At 41.5% G+C, this 21,341-nt stretch overlaps 1 protein-coding gene across 3 annotated transcripts in view; it reads right to left on the bottom strand.

Annotated features, from left to right (window-relative positions):
- Positions 1-3,171: 3,171 nt before the first annotated feature.
- The window catches only part of Nxpe3 (neurexophilin and PC-esterase domain family member 3), a 62,135-nt gene continuing 43,965 nt past the window's right edge, over positions 3,172-21,341 (bottom strand). For all 3 annotated transcript variants that reach the window (XM_037209710.1, XM_028867493.2, XM_028867494.2), the window contains 3 exons: positions 15,869-15,942; positions 8,031-8,237; positions 3,172-4,490 (listed from right to left, as the gene is read on the bottom strand). In XM_037209710.1, coding sequence (XP_037065605.1) covers positions 3,940-4,490; positions 8,031-8,237; positions 15,869-15,942 — 832 coding nt within the window. In that variant the 3' untranslated portion in view covers positions 3,172-3,939. The remainder of the gene's footprint in view (positions 4,491-8,030; positions 8,238-15,868; positions 15,943-21,341) is intronic.

Here is a 21,341-nt window from a genome sequence, read left to right as displayed (position 1 = left end):
ATAGCACAATTTTAGGCAGACCTTTATAATTATTAAGGCTATTTAACATATAAAAATATTTAGACTGTAGGTTAATCTTTTAAAGGCCCAAATTACATGTACTCTGTGATTCTAACTCCAGCGATAACTCAGGAATTGGGTGCTAGGATCAATTATACTATAATCTGTGGATGATCAACTCCTTTATAGAAAATGGCATAGTATTTGTGTATAACAAACATCCTCCATATGCTTTAAATCATCTCTAGGTTACTTATAATACCTAATAATATGTAAATGTTATATAAATAGATGTTACACTTTATCGATTATTGTATATAATAATGACAGGAAAAGTCTGCATACATTTAGTACAGATGCAATATTTTCCCAAATATTTTTATCTGAAGTTGGCTAAAGCCAGTGATATGGGACTTAGAGATAAAGACAATCAATTGTATATGGTTAAAAAACAAAAACAAAAAAGCCTACCAAAATTCTAATGTTCATTTGAATTCAATTAAATTTTCTAATGTTTGATTGAATTATGAATTGTATCCTTAATTAAACCTTTGTAGTTTTTTAAAACTATGATTCCTTTGTATTTATTAAGAGTAATATGTATTTAAACATTTTCATCTGACATGCTGAAATTCACAAGTATGTGGGACTAACTAGCCCATAAAAATTTTATAAGGTTGAGAAGCCCTTATCTGAAGTCCTTGAGACCAGAACTGTTAGATTTTAAATTATTTTAGATTTGGGAATATTTGTATATATATATATATGTATATGTATATGTATGTATATGGTATATACTCACACACATATATGTATATAACTCATTAATGTGTCACGAGCCTAAGTAAGAAATGTATGTCTCACATATACTTTATATATATATATATATAGTTTGAAGGAAGTTTTATGTAATGTTTAGTATGTCTGGTTTCTAAAGATTATTTTTAAGATTTTTTTTTTAATTCTTATTGTATGAATGTATTTGGTTGGTTGGCTGGCTGGCTGGTTAGTTGGTTGGTTTGTTTTAAGACAATGTCTCACCACATAACTCTGGTTAGTGTGGAACTCACTCAAGACCAGACTGGCCTTGAGTCCACAGAGATCTGCCTGCCTCTGCTTCCCAAGAGCTGGGATTAAAAGTGTATGCTACATCTGGTTTTATCTGTATGTGTGTCTGTCTGTCTGTCTGTGTCTGTTTCCGTGTGTGTGTGTGTGTGTGTGTGTGTGTGTGTGTGTGTGTGTGTGTGTGTGTGTGAATGCTACATGAATGTAGGTGGCCCTTGTAGACCAAAAGAGGGCAGTGGATACACCTGTAGCATCAGTTACTGGTGGTTTGTGAGCCGGTTGGCATGGGTGCTGGGATTCAGGCTCAGTCCTCTGGAGGAGCAGCAAGTACTCTGAAGTCTGAGCCATGTCTCCAGCCCCACATCTGTCGTTTGAGTGTGACCCACTGATTCAAAAAAGCTTTCGATTTTGGAGGATTTTGGATTTTCAGATTAGAAATGCTCAACCTGTATCTAACTGTTATGGGAAGTATTTAGGTAACATTTTAGCTTCTATAATAATTTCCACACCAGAGTATATAAAGACAAAAGAGGACTGAAAGTTCTAAAAGGGACTTCAAGAAAATGTGCCATCAAACCGTTACGACCTTGGGCAAACAACCTGAGAAGCAAAAACTGAACAAGGACACAAGAAATCAGCCCTAGAAATCACTCTAAACCTATGGTGGGCGGTCGCTGAAACTTCACGGGAAAGTGACTCTTCGACCTCCTCCCAAACTCCTCCCTAAGAACTGGTCAGAAGTTCTCAAAACAAAAACAAAACCTCTTTTTACATAAGTCAAACAAGCCGTAGCTACGCAGGGCCATGGGCTCCGTGTACTTTAGTCCAATTCAAACTTGAGTTCTTCCTGTAAAAAAATGGAGCTAATATCACCTAAGCTATTGAATCATGACCAGATTTAAGTACTTGATAAAGCCTTGAAATAATAGATAAGCAATGTCACGTCTCTAGATCAATCTTCTCTTTGTCTCTGTTTCTCAAAATGTGGAAGCCTACAACTGCACCAGCATCTCTGGGCATTTATCACAAAGGTTAATTCCATAATCCCCCCCGGGAGGGGGGTATAGTCCCTAATTCATTTTTATCAAATCCTGCAAGCTTAGGGACCACTGAAAACAAGCCATTAGGTCCAGTTACTGGAAAGGCTAAGACAGGAAGATGGCGAATTCAAAGCCTGTATAGGCAACAAACCAAGATCAAGACTAACCTGTGAACTTACTGAGACTTTCTCTAAAAATAAAAAGGTTTTAAAAAGGGGGTGGGGGTGGGGGTGGGGCACTGGGGACTTAGCTCAAGGCTAGAAAGCTTGTCTAGCATGTATGTTCAAATGTCAGTTCTGCAAAAACTAAGCTACCAAAATACATTTAACTTCACTGGCCTGTTCAGACTCCAAAAACAATCATAAAACTTTCCTTCACAAAACATCTTATAAACTTAATGGTCCTCCAGAGTAGGAAAAGAACTTCAACCCTCTACACTAAAAGCCCAGATTTTTCATCCTTTGAGGGGTGCATAGTCTTCTTGCTTTCGGCATCTGTCTTTATCTCCCAAGACACCCCAACGTTTATACATGTCTGTTTAGGGAAAGCAGAAAGTCAATTATAACCTCTCAAAATGCAAAAACTACTTATTAAATAATCCTCATTTTAATTTAAAGCCATTTAATATTAATAAGACAAAGTCCAATAAAAAAAATGGCCAACCCTGTTATTTTTGGAAGTCCAGAAATGAGTTTGGAATGTAACTCGATAGAGTGCCTGCCTAGTATGGCCAAGGCCCTGGTTTGAGCCACAGTCCAAAAAGGCAGAAAGCTAGAAGGAATAGCAGGTAGCTAAATGGTAGCTTTTTGCTTCCAAGCACAAGACAACATGTCTGTATACTTTATGCCCACATCAAAAAAAAATGCCTGTCATGGATTTTAATATCTAATTTTATTAACTTCTGATCTGGTTGAATGTCTAATTTCAGCATATGCTTCATGCCAGCTACAAAAAAAGAGAAACACTTGGAACTGCTGATCGGAGAAACTGTACAACTCATGAGAGTCAGCAGCATTCCTTACATAAAAGTCAACTCTTAAGACCCACACATTCCAGAACACAAAAATAAACTTCTGTTTACATATTTATTTCCAAAAGTGGTTATTCTAGAATAAGTATTCATCACACAAAACTCGGCTGAATCAAGTAAGAAACAATTATCAAACGCGAACACCGATCCAAAGCACAGGCTGTACGCTCTTCTGTTGCCTCTTTCCTAGATAAAAGCAGGAAATTGTTACTATCCTTATTATAAAATTCTGACCACACATACTGGCCTTTACAAGTAATTGTGTGTGGGGGGGGGAACGTCAATAGAAACTCCTGAGATACAGCAGTCTTCAGCATGGCCATGGGAACTCTGACAATAAACACTCTCTAGTCCTGAGGAGGGATCATTGTGCTATTCCTGAACACATGCTCCATTTCCTTTACCAGGTAAGTGGCAAACACAGCATTGCCAACCAAATCCATCCATTTTGTTTCCTCAAAACACTTCTCATAGGCATTAGCACAGAAATCTCCACCCCAGGAGAGGCCAGTTCAAATACACTCCTTAGCATCTTTGGTTACAAGGGCAATACAGTGTGTACATACTGTTAATAAGAGCTCTATGATGGCTAAGTCAAGATGGAAAAAATCCTATAGGTAGACACAAATGCAGTGTATACTGCCCAAGTTCTTTACAAGTCAGTATGCAAAGTACAGCTCTTTTTTGAAATGTCCAACAGATGGACAGTATCCATCTGACCATGGAGTCAATCACAAATTTTCTATACTACAAGTCAATTGGGAAGGTCACTGAATGCGATTCCTTTAGTGTGCCTGAAGATACTTAGGTCTCCAAGGGGCATACGTAAGATAAGAACATGTCCAGCTGGTTCTTCACAATCACTTCATCTGGATGCAGCTTGTGGGGTAGATGATGAGCCAAGGTCATCTCCCAGGCATCAACCAGATAGACTCCAACCCCTGAGAACATCCTCCGAAGGACAGTGTCCAACTGAAAGTTGTACCAGTCACTGTTGAAAAGGCTCACCTCGGGCCCCAGCTCTTGGGCATTGCCTGTCCGGATGACAACCACAGTCTTAGGGCTTCGATCCAGGAGTTGGACCACAGCTCGGCGGATGTTCCGGAGCCTCCGGATATAGACTTCCAAGGGGAATGTGCTGAAGTGAGACCACACGGCTATGGCCACCACTGTATTCTTCCCCCCCACAATCCCATTCAGTTCATTTGCCACATAATGAAGCTCGTTACTAAAGACGCTCGTGAAGCGGATGGGCGGACCATGGCAGCGATACTTGAGCAAGATGTTGTGTTTCTGGTCCACCGCAAGGAAGGGGCCAACGTTCTTGGGGCTACCCAAATTAAACTCCACTAAATCTGAAACAAGGAAAAAAATTATGAAAACATTCAATCAAAACACATACATTCTAAATATTCAAGTGGCTTTGTAAAGCAGTTTTTAAAAGAGCAGTACAACAAAGAGGCTCAATGTAAGTTTAAAAGGAATACCTAATCTCTGTGTCCCATTTTGAATCAATGGACCTTTAGTCTAGTGCCCTAATTATTCACGTCACTCCAAAACATCACATAAATAAGCAATATTATCAGTGAGAAAGTCCATTTATGTCTAAGATGGTTACCTCCATTAAGCCAAGAAATCGTGCTATTTTCACAGATCACAGAATAGTTAAGAATGATGTTGACATTCATTTACTATCCTTCTAATAGATGAGTATTCTATCTCCTAGGATGGGGTGCTATAACTTCTGTTTTATGAGCACATTTCATAACCACACACATCTTTTGGAAAACGTTTTGCCATTTGCAAAAGCATGAATAAGCCTGGAAGGATACCACACTAAGTGAAATAAGCCAGACACAGAAAGACAAATATTCCATAACTTTCCTTATATGTAATAACTTTAAGGGTTTAACTCTCTGGGGGCTAGAGAGATGATTCAGCGGTTAAGAGCATCAACAGCTTTTCCAGAGGACCCTAGTTCAATTCCCAGCACCCACATGACAGCTAACAACTGACTGTCACTCCAAGATCTGACACCCTCACACAGACACACATGCAGGCAAAACAACAATGCACATAAAATAAATAAACTAAAAAAAAAAAATTAAAAAGAAGTTTAACTCTCAGAGAGTAGAAACTGACTGGCAGCTGGGGAGCTTGGGAGGCAAAAGGGGAAAGTTAATCAAGGATAGCTGTTCTGGTGAGGAAGAGTCAGCCTGTGAGACCTACTGCACAGCACGGTGGCTCTGGCTGACAATAGCATACTTCAGGAACAGCCGAAGAGATTTTAAATGTTCTCACTGCAAATAAATAAGTATATGAAGTGACAGTTAGCTTGATAAGATCATTCTATCAATATATCACATTGTATCCTCTAAATACATGCAATTATTTGCCAATTAAAAATAATTTTTTAAACCAAGAATGGCTGCATATGCTTAAAATACCAGCACTTGGGAGGCTAAGACAGGGGGATTGCTGAGTTCAAAGCTATCCAGGGCTACAGAGAGAGATCTTGCCTCAAAATAGGTAAACAAGTAAAATTTTTAGGAAGTAAAACAATCTAAATTATACTCCTGAATTAAAAAGAAAAAAGTTTCTTTTTTTTCCATATGCAAAGAAGAAAAAAAGTGGTTCTGTTTCTTTTGACTTTTAATTTTACCCCATGGCTAGAAAACCATACTAATGTCCCACAAGAAAAATTTCTAACATAAGAAATAACAAAGTTAAGTGGTGGTGCACACACACCCTTAATCCTAGCAGATTAGGAGGCAGAGGCAGAGGCAGAGGCAGGTGGATCTCTGAGTTTGAGGCCTGGTCTATGGAGTGAGTTCCTGGCTAGCCAGGTAGTGAACCTTGTCACAAGGAAAAAAAAAAAAAAAAAAGGAGAGGAAGAGAGAGGGGGGAGGAAGGAAGTGCGTCAGCGGCACAACTTAGAAATCCTTCCACTGCCTCCCCTCAAAGCTGTGTGTCAAGGCCCAGTTCCTACAAAATCTCGGCATGTGGGAAGCAGAGGCAGGAGGATCCCCACAAAGTTGATGTCAGGTTGATATATAAAGCAAGCTGTGGGCTAGCAGGGGTACCCAGCGGGACCTGTCTCATTAAATACACACAGACATAAAGGTTGATAACGCAATTCCATTCACATTTTCTTAGCAGCTTTCCCGTGCCCACTACCACAGGTACCATGAACCAGCCAGGGCAGACATCAGAGTCTTACGTCACAGTTTACAGTCAATTCTGAAGGACACAGCAGACTATAGTAGTCCTGCATTCCCCTTAAGGGTTAAGGCCGATTTCATGTTTTCCTTTCTGCCTTCCTTTGCTTCTCCTTCAGACTCTCCCCCTTAGTTCATTACTATGTAGCCTCCAGAGTTAAAGTGAATAAAAGTTCACGTTATCATTTTCTTTTGATAAAGATCAGGCACCCACACAAGGCTGTATTATATCAGATGAAAATCTGTCTGTAAAGGGTCTGGTGGAAAAATGATCAAAACAGTCAACGTGATCACTGCTATTAAAGGAAATATCAAGCTACGTCATCAGAAATTATGAAGCAGCAACTGGAGGCACCCTAAAGGCCTGCCTGGTCAGCACCAAGGTGTCCCCAGCACCATGCCACTCAGGACTTCCTCCTCCAGAGTGCTAATCTACGTTCAATAACTCGAACTCAACGGCGTCTGTGTCGTTGAAAAACTGGAAATGACTTTCTACCTTTTGGAGTAAAATCTACTTCCTTTTCTTTTAAAAAGTAAATTAGAGATGATTTTTTAAAAAGTCATAAGCAAGTCACACACAAAACAAAACTCCATTTACAGGGCGGGAGAGAGAGAGCTCAGTGGTTAAGAGCATTCACTGCTCTTCCAAAAGTCCTGAGCTCAATTCTGAGCACCCACACAGCAGCTCACAACTGATGTACCATGTACCGACAAAGTACCCATATATATAAATACACAAAGAAATCTTAAAAAGCACGTGCGGGGGATGGAGGGGGTGGGGGGTGTGGGGGGGTGTACACACTCCTGTAATCACAGTACTGGAGAGGCAACAACAGCCAGGCCTCTCAGGATCACTGGCCAGTGAAAGACTCTGCCTCACAAAACAAGCTGGACAGAGCCTGAGAACACCAAGGCTGCCTTGGGCCCCCATGGACATTTGTTCACACACACCCATCTGCACCCATGCACGCATGTACACAGACACACACAAATAGTTCCCACATCACCACCTGTTCCTTAATAGGTGAGCACAAAACCTTGGAGAAAGAAAAGAATGCCTCCCGTGCATAAGTGGTAGGTCTCCAACCAGTCCAGTCTTATTCGGGATCTGAGGACTAGTCTCAGAGTTAGGCAGACGCTAAGAATGCTGGGACTTGCCCAGAGTCTCTCAACAGAAGCCATCTCTATGTCAGAGTCCCACCGATGCGAGACCCAATGGATGCCTTTGCTACAAGGCCACATCTGGCTAATTTCTTCCAGTAAAATCCTGTATGGACTTAGAGTTGAGCCAAACAGAACCAGAAAAGAAACAACTGGAAGTGGCCAACTGTTTTATAATCCAATTAGTAGAAGTGAAAAACATCTGTGAGGTGACATGTTTCAGCTGTCTAATCGGACACAGAGTAATGAAGCTCTGAGAAATAAATGACTCATCCAAGGCCAGAGGGAGACAGTGGGATAAGCCTCCATAAAAACCCGCACTCCGACCAATCCAAGACTCTCCTATGGACCAGATGCTGCCACACATCTTCAGGGTTAAGATACTTCTTTCGTCCTATGGAGAAATTGCCTCCTCACCTGACGACTCTCTTCAAGCACCAAAGGGAGCCTGCTCGTTTCAAATCTGATTTCACACATACGAGAACCAGCTATGAAACCAAAAGCAAAAGCACCAACCTGGGACAAACATAGTGAGGTATTCAAACCACTGCCTGATTGTTGAGTCACCAAATAAATACACCATTTTTCTCTGCAAGCATTCTGTAATGTTAGCAGGGTCATTAAAATGGCGCATCTTAAACCTCCTGGGCCTCCACTGGTCTTTGTAGAAATATCCAGAAGGGAAAGTTCCTGAACCTTGAGATACTTCTAGGTCATCAGTTTCTGCAAAGAAAAGGGGAAAATCTGTTATAATATTCTGAATTTTATCTTCAAAAACAGATACAAAAAAAATGTTTCCAAAAAAAAAAAAAAAAACTATACCCACATATTTGCTGGCCTGCAAGCTTATAGGCAATACTTCCTGTTGTCATAGCTTGAAGAAATCCCAGGCTTTCCCCCGATACTAAAATGGGAAGATGAGAAGTGGGTGTGGGGTACTGGAGGGCACGGGGGAGAAAGTGCACTTTAGGCATTCCCTTGAGTATGTACGTGTTCATCAACATTCAAAATAAAGGAAGGCAAAACCCAAGGAAAAGTATCTGTCCAGCGTTATTTCAGAATGAGAGGATCAGTTTTATCCCAATGCCTGAAAGCAAATGATAATTTAATCTCACATTAAGTTATATAGAAGATTATGTATATATGTGTGTTCATGTAGCAATATTAATACCATGTCTCCTAGTCTTCAAGGTTTTAATCCATGTGATATAATTCAAATTTTAATTCAGAAAACCACCATTGTCAACTACAGAGAATCCATGTGATGGGTTACAGGAATCATTAGCAACACTAAAAAGCATCAGCTCTGTGTACTCACCATTGTAACCTAGCTACACATTAACGCCAGCAGTAGGACACCTTTCAAAGAGAGCCAGCATCTGTCTGCCCTAACACCTCCCTCGGGAAACGCCACTGTGGCAAGGCTTCGAAACACATCATGGCAATAGCTAGTATCCCTTGCAAGTTAACTCCGTTCCGGGCTCTGTTTGGGGAAACGAAACACGCTATTTCATGTAAGCTCATACACTCTCTTTAAAGTTCCGATTAGTACTTCTGCTGTTCAGAGCAAGCAAGTGGAGTAAAGGCCCGAACCTGACTGAGACGCTGTCAGGACCTGGAGCATGCAGTCGAGAGCCACAGCCAGGCATCCCAGTCACCACGTCAGGTCATTGGGGGGAAAAAAGGAAGCTCCGAGGTATCAGCCATTTCTTTCATCTCTTCCCTGAGGATATAAACTTACTCCTTTCTTAATAATTCAAATCCACAGTCTCTAAATCACACCAGTCATTTTGTGCCACTTCCTTATACACCCAGGGTTCAGCAACAGTCACAGTTCAATCATTTCTGTCACCAGCTAAGCCACAATTGGAATGCAAACACTATGTGACCTAGAAATTTAAGTCAGCCTATTTGTGACTATTTGCAGATCTTTTAACTCCTTAACACTGTGCACGTTACTCAATCCAAATTACTTTGTATTTCCAATTCTCTCTTTTAAAAATGTGTATTTTCTAGCTTGCTAGTGTATGCAAAGAAAATGGGAAAATATAATATATTTTGATATTTACCCCCCAAAATAGGTGAAAACTGTTCCCATAAATACAACTATGCCCACACATTTGCTGGTCTGCTAGCTTATGGATGACATTTCCTGTTGTCATATATCAAAGAAATGACAGGATTTCCCTGACAGTGCAAATCGTCCCCCTTAGGCATCCGTTGATTCTTTGTTGGTTCAAAGACTAAGTGGAAAAGGAGCTGGTATTTACCAAAAGTTTTAGTTTAGCAAATATACCGAAGAATACCGAAGAAAAGTGTCGGAAGGCAAAGAACAAACATTTATGTGACTTACTCAAGAGTCATTTCCTTAGCCAGATACAGCAGGGTACACTTGGAGTTACAGCCACACTACTCTGGAGGCTGCAGATCACTTGAGCTCAGGAGTTCAAGACCAACTTAGGCGCATAGCAAGACACCATCACAAAACAAGACCAATGATCACAGTGAGCAAACAAAACCTCACCGGCTTCCCCTCAACTCCCTGGTTGTTTTATTATTATTACAGTGTGTGTGTGTGTGTGTGTGTGTGTGTGTGTGTGTGTGTGTGTGTGCGCGCGCGCGCGCGTGCGCGCATGGAAGTCAGAGGACAACTTGCAGGAATCCGTTCTCTCCTTCTGCTATGTGGGTACCAAGGGTCAAACTCGGGTTATCAGGCATGGCAGCCAGGGCTTTAACAGCTGCTGCTGTACAGCCAGAGAGCTACAGAGAACACACCTGGGGCCCAAAGAAAACATTCACTGGAATGAGAATTAAAAGTGATTTTGAAGTTACAGGTTGCCCCTGGTAACTTGGCAGACTCAGTTATTTTGTGTCAAATACATGCTAAAAAGAAAAGTATATATCACACAGGAAGCAATTACCATTTCCATGAGAATGTTAATTATATTTACTACCAGAGTTTAGCCAAGCAAAGCAAATCAATTACTGAACCTGACTGACATCCACTCTTTCAACGCAGGGTGCTGTTTAGGAGTGGAGGGTGCGTGCCTATACTGCCCCCTCGCGGTCAATCTGTACAACAGCGTTTCCCGACTGGTTTCAAATAATTTGAAGTTGCTTAAAAAGTATTTCTTGGAACTTTATGGGCTTTCAGATCACTAAGATATAAAAATTCTCTAAAACTGATGAAATAATTCCTAAACTACTATTTCTTTGGAACAAAAATTAAGACAAAAAAATAAAAATTCTATATTTCTAAATTGTTATCCTGAATATTAATAAAGGGAAAGTCTTACCAAGACAGATCTTTATGTAAAATATAAGTATGTATTTGGCTTACTCAAATATAACTGTTTTGAGAATTGTTGTGTAAAAGCAGAAGGCATGTTTTTGATTACTTGCCAGTACTGTTCTGCCTTCTCTAATTATCTTGGCTTCTCTTCAAGGGCCAAATCTGATGGTTTTTTCCCCAAAGGGTGCTATACCATATGTTGCAAGAATTTTCTCCATAGAAAAAACTAATCAATATCTATGCCCCACCCACAACAGCCCCCAAAACAAACCACAATTCAGCTCTAGCTAAGTTCACCCTGGGAAACCAATGAGTTTACTAGGCTTCCTTACAGAACATGTGCTGTAGAACATTATTTTAAGGTATGTTACTTTTGCTTATATGGCATTTGTTTAACTCTGTGAAGCTGTATTACTGTGCCTGTCTAAAACACCTGATGGTCTAATAAAGAACTGGTCAATAGCAAGGCAGGAGAAAGGATAGGTGGGGCTGACAGGCAGAGAGAATATATAGAGGGAAAAATCTGGGAGGAGAGATCGAGGAGCCAGAGAAGAAGGACCCAGCTACACAGCGAGCCATGGAGTACGATTTACAGAAGTTAGAGAATGGGAAAAGCCCAGAGGAAAAAGACAGATGGAATAAGTTAAGGAAAGATGGCAAGAAACTAAACCAAGCTAAGGCCAGGCATTCATAATTAAGAATAAGCCTATGTGTAAATTTACTTGGGAGCTGAGTGGAGGGTCCCTCAGAAAAGACCAAAGACCAACCAGCAATAAGCATGGATGAGGGCTTATTGATTGGAGTGTTGGTGACCCTAAAGCAGCCACACTGGAATGTCTTCACTCAGCAACAGGAGCTAACTTCTCAGATGGAGCCCCTTCCTCTTGTCCTCCCCAGCCTCCCTACTCCAGCCCCACCCACGACCCCAAAGACGGCCTGCAGTTAAGGCAAATGGCTGAGAGAACTGGCTGGATACTCAGGTGAGAGACCAATGACTCCCAAGTCCCCCCTTCTGTGAGGGAATGCCAACAGTCAACAAGGCCAGCGGTGGTGATCTTTTGCAAGGAGACACTGCTGGTCTCATGAGGACGGCCGTGATTCTGCTGGAGGCAGGGTAGCGCTGTACAACTGCACATGATCCACAAGCCAAATGGGGGCTATCTGGACCAAAACCAGAACAAGATGAGAGAGAAAGGCTGAGAAATGCTCCTCAACTCCCTACAAAGAGCAGGATGAAAAGAATAGCATGAGAACTAAGGGCAGAAGTTTGGGAACCATCTCAGCAAGGTAAGTAAGGTCCCTAATAAGCTATGAGTTCAAATCTCCAACAAAGGTCCTGAGTCATTTAGCTGTGAATACGTAGGGACCACAGAACAGATACAAATGAAAATTCATCGTTAATTCTGACACTGCCACCAGACACTTGCCCTTGACAACTAAACTAAAACTAAACAACTAAAAACTGTTTCTTGCTTTTGACTGAAATTATAGCATCGTGGGGTGGTAGTATGGCGGTTTTAAGCAATACACTGTACTCTAAATATAGATCTTTGGGGAAAATGAATTAGCTTATTCATCAATAGCAAAACTTGTAGGGAGCAAAAAAGTTTCAAAATATAGAAGTCTTAGAAAAAAATAAGAAAAGGGTAAAGACTGTGAATTCATCCAAATCAATCTAAAAATCTTCCTCGACAATGTTATTCAGAGCCTGGTTAAAAAAAAAATGATTATGCATCATCATTTTCCTGTTTAAATTTTTGTGTGTGTGTGTGTGTGTGTGTGTGTGTGTGTTTAAGAAAAGATTCTGAACTCTTAAGGCTGAGGTGGGGAAGATACAAAACGAGCCTAAAACATCTTATGGTGTCAGAAAGTAAGGAAGCACTCCATAAAGAGATGAGCGTAGATCCGAGGGTGGAAAGCAGTGGCAGCTGCTGGCCATCCCAGCAGCCAGGGGGCCGGGGCAGGCAGATTTCGTATCTGAGGCCAGCGTGGGTTTACAGAATCCAAACTGAAAATGTTGTCAAATTTGGAACAGTCCCGGCACACACACACACACACACACACACACACACACACACACACACACACGCGCGTGCGCGCGCACGCGCGCGCGCAAGCAGTGACTGAGTTAAGCTGAGTGTTATCTCAAAAACAAAATAGCATGGTGGTGCACACCTTTGGTCTCAGCGCTCTCTGTGAGTTCAGAGGCCAGCCTGTTCTACATATTGAGCTCCAGGATAGCCATGGCTACGTAATGAAACCCTGTCTCAAAAATAAATACATAAGTAAATAAAGCCAGTTAAATTAAAAGAAACAAAATAATGACAAGTCTACAGTGATACAGACATGAAAAAGGACAACCCTTCTTCCCACTAGCATTCCAGTTATAAATCTTGAAAGGAGGGGCTGGAGAGATGGCTCAGAGGTTAAGGGCATTGACTGCTCTTCCAGAGCTCCTGAGTTCAGTTCCCATAAACCACATGGTGGCTCACAACCATCTATAATATATCTGGTGCCCTCTTCTGGCCTGCAGGCAAAAATGCAGGAAGAACACTGTATAGATAATAAATAAACACATCTTGAAAGCAACGTCACAGAAATCATGGCTACAGTTGAATCCAACAGAAGCAGAAGTTAGTGGGTGAAAGTTTAAGTAGATACATGATGTTTGCATAGAAGAAAAAACAGAGAGCCTGATTAGGGTCTTAAAGTGCCACCTCTGGTCAGTGTGGACTTCTGGGAAGTTCTCTCTGTCTGGCCTCCGTGGATATACAACGCAAATTTGCCCCTAATTATATACCTGCTACCATATGACTTCCTCACTCAAAGCCAGAGTATTCTGTGCCCTAATAACTTTGAGTTACTTTCTTCCATTTAAAACAAAAAACAAACAAAAACAAAAAACAAACACAATAGTACATCAAAAGCCCACACCAATTCCTGGCTGATCTGAGGTAAACTGTAAAACCTCTGCATCAGAATAAGGGGATGGAGCACATGGATGGATACAAAGCAATGTGACCACGAGCCCCTCAGCACTGAAGCTGAGCTACCTCTCACTGGCTCCTGGAGTCTTCCTGCATGTTCTGACCTGTCCACCCTTGATGTGGAATTTTCCACTATTAAAAAATTGAAGAATGAAGAACTCCTATTAACCACTCTACAGGACACCTGGTAGGATCACATGGCAAACATGGCAGAGTGGAAGGGAAGAAGGGCGGATTCATTAGTGGGGTACGGAGTTTGAGTGCAGTATTACTGAGGAACACTACGTCTACTAACACCTTGGCCCTGGGTCGAAAGAAATTCTGACAATTGAAGTATTTACACTAAGGATGTTTGTTCTGCACACACATCCCCTACAATGGGCAAGGCATCTGGTTCAAGTATAAATCAGATATGGATCTTCAACGGACGGCTGAGACTTCCACGGAGACTTCCACCTAACCGTGGAAGCCAGAGACTGTGTATCTGCTCTGCAAATCTTTTTTATATCACATAATTCTTCATGAATTCTGAACCAGGTGCCCATGTTTTAAAATATGTAACTATCACATTTTAAAACTCAGATTAATTGGGGAAAACAAAACAAAAACCAACAAAACCTTAAGATTTCTGGTTTGATACAGTAAAGAAACCCTAGACCTCTGGGTGCGGCGGGTCTGGTTTTGCAGGAAAGAAAGGTGCACACTGCCCCCTGGAGGTGGTCCTGGCTCCTTGATTCCTTCCGCACAGCTTACATAAGGCACGTACCTATCTAATGGCCATCCTTCTGGGTACATGTGTATTATATATCCACCTAGTACCTGTGGCAAAGGGGAAGGCAACATATGCTGTGTGGGAGACGAATGCTCTCAAGAACTACAAAGCTCTTTCTCCTGCGTTTGCCGCTCTCCTTGCTCTCTCAATTTACTACAAGGGCATCGCACCTACTGCTCTGAGTTTCATTCCTTTACAGTTTGGGTGCTTTGAGATAGAATCTCACTCTGCAGCCAAGGCTAGCCTGCAACTCACCATGCAGTCCAAGTTAGCCTGGAACTCCAAGCAGTCCCCCTGCCTCAGCCTCCCAAAGATGACAGAGGTAAGTTGATGCTCCCAGCTTACTCGCCATTATTAATAATTACACCAGTAGATCAGAATGGCATCAACTCATCGACTTGTATGTGCTTGGGTGTGTCGGTGCCAACCAGAGACTGAGCCCAGGGCCCTGGGCGTGCTATCAATGGGCACTCTTCCATCTCTGCTCAAGTGTTCAACACGTTCTATAGCAATTGACATGCACGTCTTGATTATCTATAGTACAACACTATCCAACCGAACTTTTCACACACTGCCAAACATAATGAAGTTACTGAGTATGTGATTTAAAAACTTGGTTTTTAATTTTATTTCATTTTGAGTCATTTCTGTTTTAAGAGACACAAAAGGCTAACAGCTTCCACACTGGACAGCATAGCTCTAGAGGCTCTTGAAGAGATAAGCATAGAGTGTATACTGGAAGAAAAAGAAGACAACTTTTACATTAGCATACCTAGAAAAAAAACAAGCTTAAGTACACAAGACCTAGCTGATTTTTAAACATAAGCTCTTAATGTCTCAGTTTGCGCTCAGAAGTAGCCATGACATATGAATGAGTGAAAAACATTTTGTACGTCAATCCCCGTAACAACACAACACATCTGGCCTGGAGAGATAACGCAGCAGAGGACCCAGACTGGGTTCCCACTCACAGACTTCTGAGATTCCAGCTACAAGAGATCAGACACCCTTACCAGACGCCAGATGGGACGGCATGCCTGTACTGTACATACATACATGCAGGGAAAACACTCATAAAATAAAAAATAAACATTTCATCTTGTTGTTTTTCAAGACAGGGTTTCTCTGTGTAACCATCCTGGCTGGCCTGGAAATTACTCTGTAGACCAGGCTGGCCTTGAACTCATTGAGATCTACCTGCCTCTGCCTCCCAAGTGCTGGGATTAAAGGCATTTGCCACCACTGCCAGGCTAAGATTTCTTAAATGAAAAGAAAAGCATCATGGAGCTCGTTTTATTTTTACCTTTTTTTCTTCTGGAAACCACAGTCACCCAGTCAGGTCCACTGGAGTTGATCGGCATTTTGATATTGACACCACTGTAGAAGAAATTCAAAACCAAAAAAAACACAAGCTTAGATTGAGATTCAGGGACATTTGTTTGCAGTTGTGTATCTTTATCTGTAAGTAAAAAAAATACTTTTGGTTTCACCACATCTTATGGTGAAGCAGAAAAATTAACCAACAGGAGTAGCAGTTAATAAACCAGGGCTCTTGAGAGAAGGTAATATACATGGAAGAGAAACTTATTAGATCTTCAATGTGCTGTACACACACACACACACACACACACACCAACTATATATACTGCTTAGCCAGTCTTAGGAATGCAAACTCCAAAGTGTCTATAACTCCAGGTTGAATGCTCCTTTTGGAATCAGAGAATTCTACTTTGTTACTGCACGGTTTTGAGGCCACAAGTCTATGCTGAGCTAAGCCACATGCTAGGTTCCTAAGGCATGCCCAGGTCTGAGAGGAGTCCCCGTGGAGGTAACCTGCCTCCAAACAGCACTCAAACAGTAGTTTACCAGTTCAGACTCTTGGTGTCTGCTCCCCTTACTACAACAGATTCCTCAAGGATATGGGCGGGGCTTTGCTCCCCTTTGTATCTTTAGCACTTAGCACAGGCATGGACTAGATGTATGCTCAGTAAATTCTTTAGAAAAACTGAGGAGGGGCTGGAGAGATGGCTCAGAGGTTAAGAGCACTGACTGTTCTTCCAGAGGTCCTGAGTTCAATTCCCAGCAACCACAAGGTGGATCACAACCATCCGTAATGAGATCTAGTGCCCTCTTCTGGCCTGCAGTCATACATGCTATATACATAATAAATAAATAAATCTTTAAAAAAAAAAAAAAGGAAGAAAGAGAGAGAGAGAGAGAGAGAGAGAGAGAAAGAAAGAAAGAAAGAAAGAAAGAAAGAAAGAAAGAAAGAAAGAAAGAAAGAGAAAAACTGAGGAGAATGAAAGCCAGTAGCAAGGGATGGGAATCCAGTGCAGCTATTCCAGAACAGAGCCACTGCCAGGACTCACACTCCCATCAAAAACAAGCTTTAAAAATATAGACTGCTTGGCCTCCCATCGGGGTATTTCCACTGCTCCTCAACTTCAGAACAAGGAGGAAAAGAAAAACAACTATGGAAGACAGTCACAACCAGGAACCTAAAAGAAGGTAGGTGGGTGTTGATAACATCCAAGTATTCCCAAAAACTTACAGCAGCTGGGGGGGGGGAGGGTATTGTTTGCTTACTTTCGTTGGTTTGGTTGGTTGGTTGGGTTTATGTGCACATGTGTGAGTACAGGTATACATGTGTACAGGTACTTGTTCATGTGTGTACATGTATGGCAGGAAGGCCGGAGACCAACCTCAGACGGGGTTTCTCGCTGTCCTGGGCTCATCAAGTAGGCCAGGCTGGCTGGCTTGTGAGCCCCAGGAGTCTGCTTGTCTTTGTCACCTCCATGCTGGGATTGCACATGGACACCACCACGCCCAGACCTTCAGTGTGTTCTAGAGACCTAGCCCGCCGAGTCCTCCTGTCTGTACAGCAATCACTTTATAGACTGAGCTATCAGCCCTGCCCTTTATCTGTTGCGTTCTACTCTGCTTAAGCCCAGGCTACCCTTGAACTCTCAATCCTCTTGCCCTGGCCTCCTGAGTTTGGGTTACAGGTATGAACCACCACGCCCAGGAAAAAAAAAAAAGAATAAATGCTAAAATAAAAGGAGAACCTCCCCCATGATATTGTCATTTTGAAATGTCTGCCCTTATAAGAGAATCTTTGAGGGACAGTGCTTCTCAAGACCAACATTTTCTCTCTCCTAAGAGTAAAAACACAAAGATCCTTAATCATCCACCTATAATTTGAAAAACCAAACACCAAAGCTGGCCAGGTGCAGTAACTCTGTTTATAATTCCAACACTTGGGAAAAGGAGGAGGATCATCCACAAATTTGAAGCCAGCCTGGGCTACACAGTGATTTCCAGGCCAGCCTGGGCTACTGTGAGATCCTATTTCAAACAAAAAACGACAGCAAGGCTTCTTAATTTTTTTCTAATGTAAGCAAGGTTGCACACCAAGGACAAAGGTAAAAATAAGGACAAACTCAACACACTGGGGGTCAAAACAGTATGTCCACAGGGCTTTGAGATCAGTTACCAGCCGGGCGGTGGTGGCGCACACCTTTAATCCCAGCACTCGGGAGGCAGAGACGGGCGGATCTCTGTGAGTTCAAGGCCAGCCTGGTCTACAGAGCTAGATCCAGGACAGGCACCAAAACTACACAGAGAAACCCTGTCTCGGAAAAAAAAAAAATTAGTTACATTTTTCTTTTGAGATAGCCTGCTGCTAACTAGAAATTTAGCAGTGTGAGGGATAACAAAATGAAAATTAGTTCTTAGGTTTCCGTCAGATGGAAGCGACCTCGAACACTTCCCCTAGCAAACACCCCAGCTAGACAGAGCTTTATGATGAGTCTACTACAACCTACAATGTGCCTGTGTGCTGTTGTCTCCACTGGTGGCACTTAGTGTTAGGAACGTGTTTAACTCTTTCGTTATTCAACTCTCTATCCCTTTATCCCACTACTTTTCACATGGAACTTGGTTAAATTATAACCATGCTTCTTCTTCTTCTTCGAGGAGCCACCAGACAGACTGCCAACCCAACTCCAGAAAGAAGCAACTGAATAATCTTCACGTACAGTCAAAAAAAAATGCATAGAAATGAAATAATCTGCTCATACTCATTGAAAAATAGTAAGTCTTGATTGGGTCAAAGTTCAAGATATTAAAATATATAAATACAGTACACATACATATGAAATTTTTAAAAATAAGTTTAATTTTAAAATTAAAAGAAATAAAGCTCCTTGAAAGCTCCTAAAACTTGGCCTGGTAGCACACACTGTAATTTTCATCATTTACAAGACACATCAGGAAGGTGGGTTTTCTTGCCAGTTATATAGTGAGACTTGGTCTTAAAAATGTGTAAGTACCCAAGTGGTGGTGGCGCACACCTTTAATCCCAGCACTTGGGAGACAGAGGCAGGTGGATCTCTGTGAATTCAAGACCAGCCTGGTCTACAGAGCAAATTCAAGGACAACCAGGGCTACATAAAGAAACTCTGTCTCGAAAAACCAAATAAATAAATATAAATAAACTTTTAGATTTATGTGTAGGATTTCTTTGTCTTTGTTTTTTGTTTTGTTTTGTTTTGTTTATTCAGCCACACAAAATACTGGACAATCCAGTAACTCAGGGCTCCCTCTGCTGGCCCTGTAAATAAATGCATGATATCGCCACAGGACCACAAGCTGACTTGTGAAAAGTGGAAAATCGATTTTATTTAAGAAGCTTCTATAACTACATGCTTCACAAAAACATTTCTTCTTCCAATATGAGTGTCCATAGACTATTAAACATTAAAACTTTAGAATTCTAACTTTACTCAAAGAAAATAGCTCTCTATCAGTCTTACAAGTACGCATTTCATATGGAAGTAAAAATATGTATAGGAGAGGAGCCAGAAGGAGGTGGGGAAGGAGAAAGAATATTGTCAAGATACGTTATAGGAAAGTATTTTTCAGTTTAAAAAAGAAACTATTTATAAGGGCTGGAGAGATGGCTCCATGGTTAAGAGCCCTTGTTACTCTTATAGAGGACCTGGGTTTGACTCCCAGCGCCCACACAGTGGTTCACAATCATCTGTGACCCTGGTCCAGGGGATCCAATGCCTTCTTCTGACCTCCATGGACACCAAGCATGCACATGGGGCACATACATACATGCAGGCAAAACACCCATACACACACAAAAAAAACCTTTTACATTTTTTAAATATATATATCTGTACATTCTTCCAAGTGATTGTGCTTTTGGCCAGGTAGTTTTGTAACTTCATTTCTTTTTTTTTTTTTTCTTTTTTTTTTTTGTCACTTTGTAATTATAAACACTTACAAAGCACACAACATGACTTTAATGCATGCTTATATATAATGATTAGAAAAGGGGAAATGTCATATCATCACAAATATTTACCATGTGTTTATGCTGGAAACATTCCAACTCCACTCTAGTCATTTTTTTTTAAATATTCAGTTAGCTATTGTCAGCCCTAGTTATCCTGCTACACTAGAACAGTGGTTTCTTCTATCCAACATAACTTTTCCCCAGAACTATCATTTCACTTCAGAATTACATGCAATGTTGAAAAAAACACAAATTTTAATTCAGACTGAGTCTATATTTTTCATTCTGCCCATTACCATATACTAACTGTGCTGAAAAAACATTCTGTTTTATGTTCAAAATAGATATTTCAGCACAATACCATAATACTTTCAACAGCTGTTAAAATATAGGGTTTTCTCTGGAACACCTTGGTTCTATGCTTACTAAGTTAACTCAGTAATACTGCCATATCCATGGTCTTTTACTGTAGATAAACATTTATATTTAAAAGCTGATCTTGCTTCTTCAAAATTAACTTCACACACTTGTAGTAGAATATTTTAAAGTGTGTTACTTTTGTTTATGTTGCATTTGTTTAACTCTGTGAAGCTGCATTACTGTGCCTATGTAAAACCCCTGATGGGCTAATAAAGATCTGAACGGTCAATAGCAAGGCAGGAGAAAGGACAGGCAGGGCTGGCAGGCAGAGAGTATATATAGAAGGAGAAAACTGGGAGGAGAGATCTAAGATCTAGGAGCCAGAGAAGGAGGAGGACTCCAGGGGCCAGCCACCCAGCCATGCTGTGGGATGATTTGTATGTCCTGTGGGAGCCCTTCTTGGGTTCTTTGTGGCGTTACCCAGCAGGTCCGTATAGAGGATGATTAGGACCATGGGCCTGAGTGCAGGTGTTTGAGATGGTCTGCACTTGGCTGTGCTGGGGGATGGTCTGTATGTCAAGTTGCTCTGATTGGCCAATAAATAAAACCTGATCGGCCGTGGCTAGGCAGGAAAGATAGGCGGGACTAACAGAGAGGAGAAATAAAAGGACAGAAAGACAGAAGGAGACGCTGCAGCCGCCGCAATGACCAGAGACGCTGCAGCCGCCGCCATGACCAGCAGCATGTGAAGATTCCGGTATGCCACCAGCCACGTGGCAAGGTATAGATTTATGGAAATGGATTAATTTAAGCTATAAGCACAGTTAGCAAGAAGCCTGCCACGGCCATACAGTTTGTAAGCTATATAAGTCTCTGTGTTTACTTGGTTGGGTCTGAGCGGCTGTGGGACTGGCGGGTGGCAGAGATTTGTCCTGACTGTGGGCAAGGCGGAAAAACTCCAGCGACACAGCCACACAGTGAGCTATGGATTAAGAACAAGATTTACAGAAGTTAGAGAAAAGGAAAAGCCCAGAAGTAAAAGGTATTCGGGATAAGTTAAATTAAGGAAAGTTGGCTAGAAACTAAGCCACGCTAAAGTCAGGCATTCATA

This window comes from Peromyscus leucopus, chromosome 12, assembly GCF_004664715.2.
Source record: "Peromyscus leucopus breed LL Stock chromosome 12, UCI_PerLeu_2.1, whole genome shotgun sequence".
NCBI classification, from domain to species: domain Eukaryota; kingdom Metazoa; phylum Chordata; class Mammalia; order Rodentia; family Cricetidae; genus Peromyscus; species Peromyscus leucopus.
The sequence above is the reverse complement of the archived record's forward strand: the minus strand, read 5'-3'. Positions and strand labels throughout refer to the sequence as shown.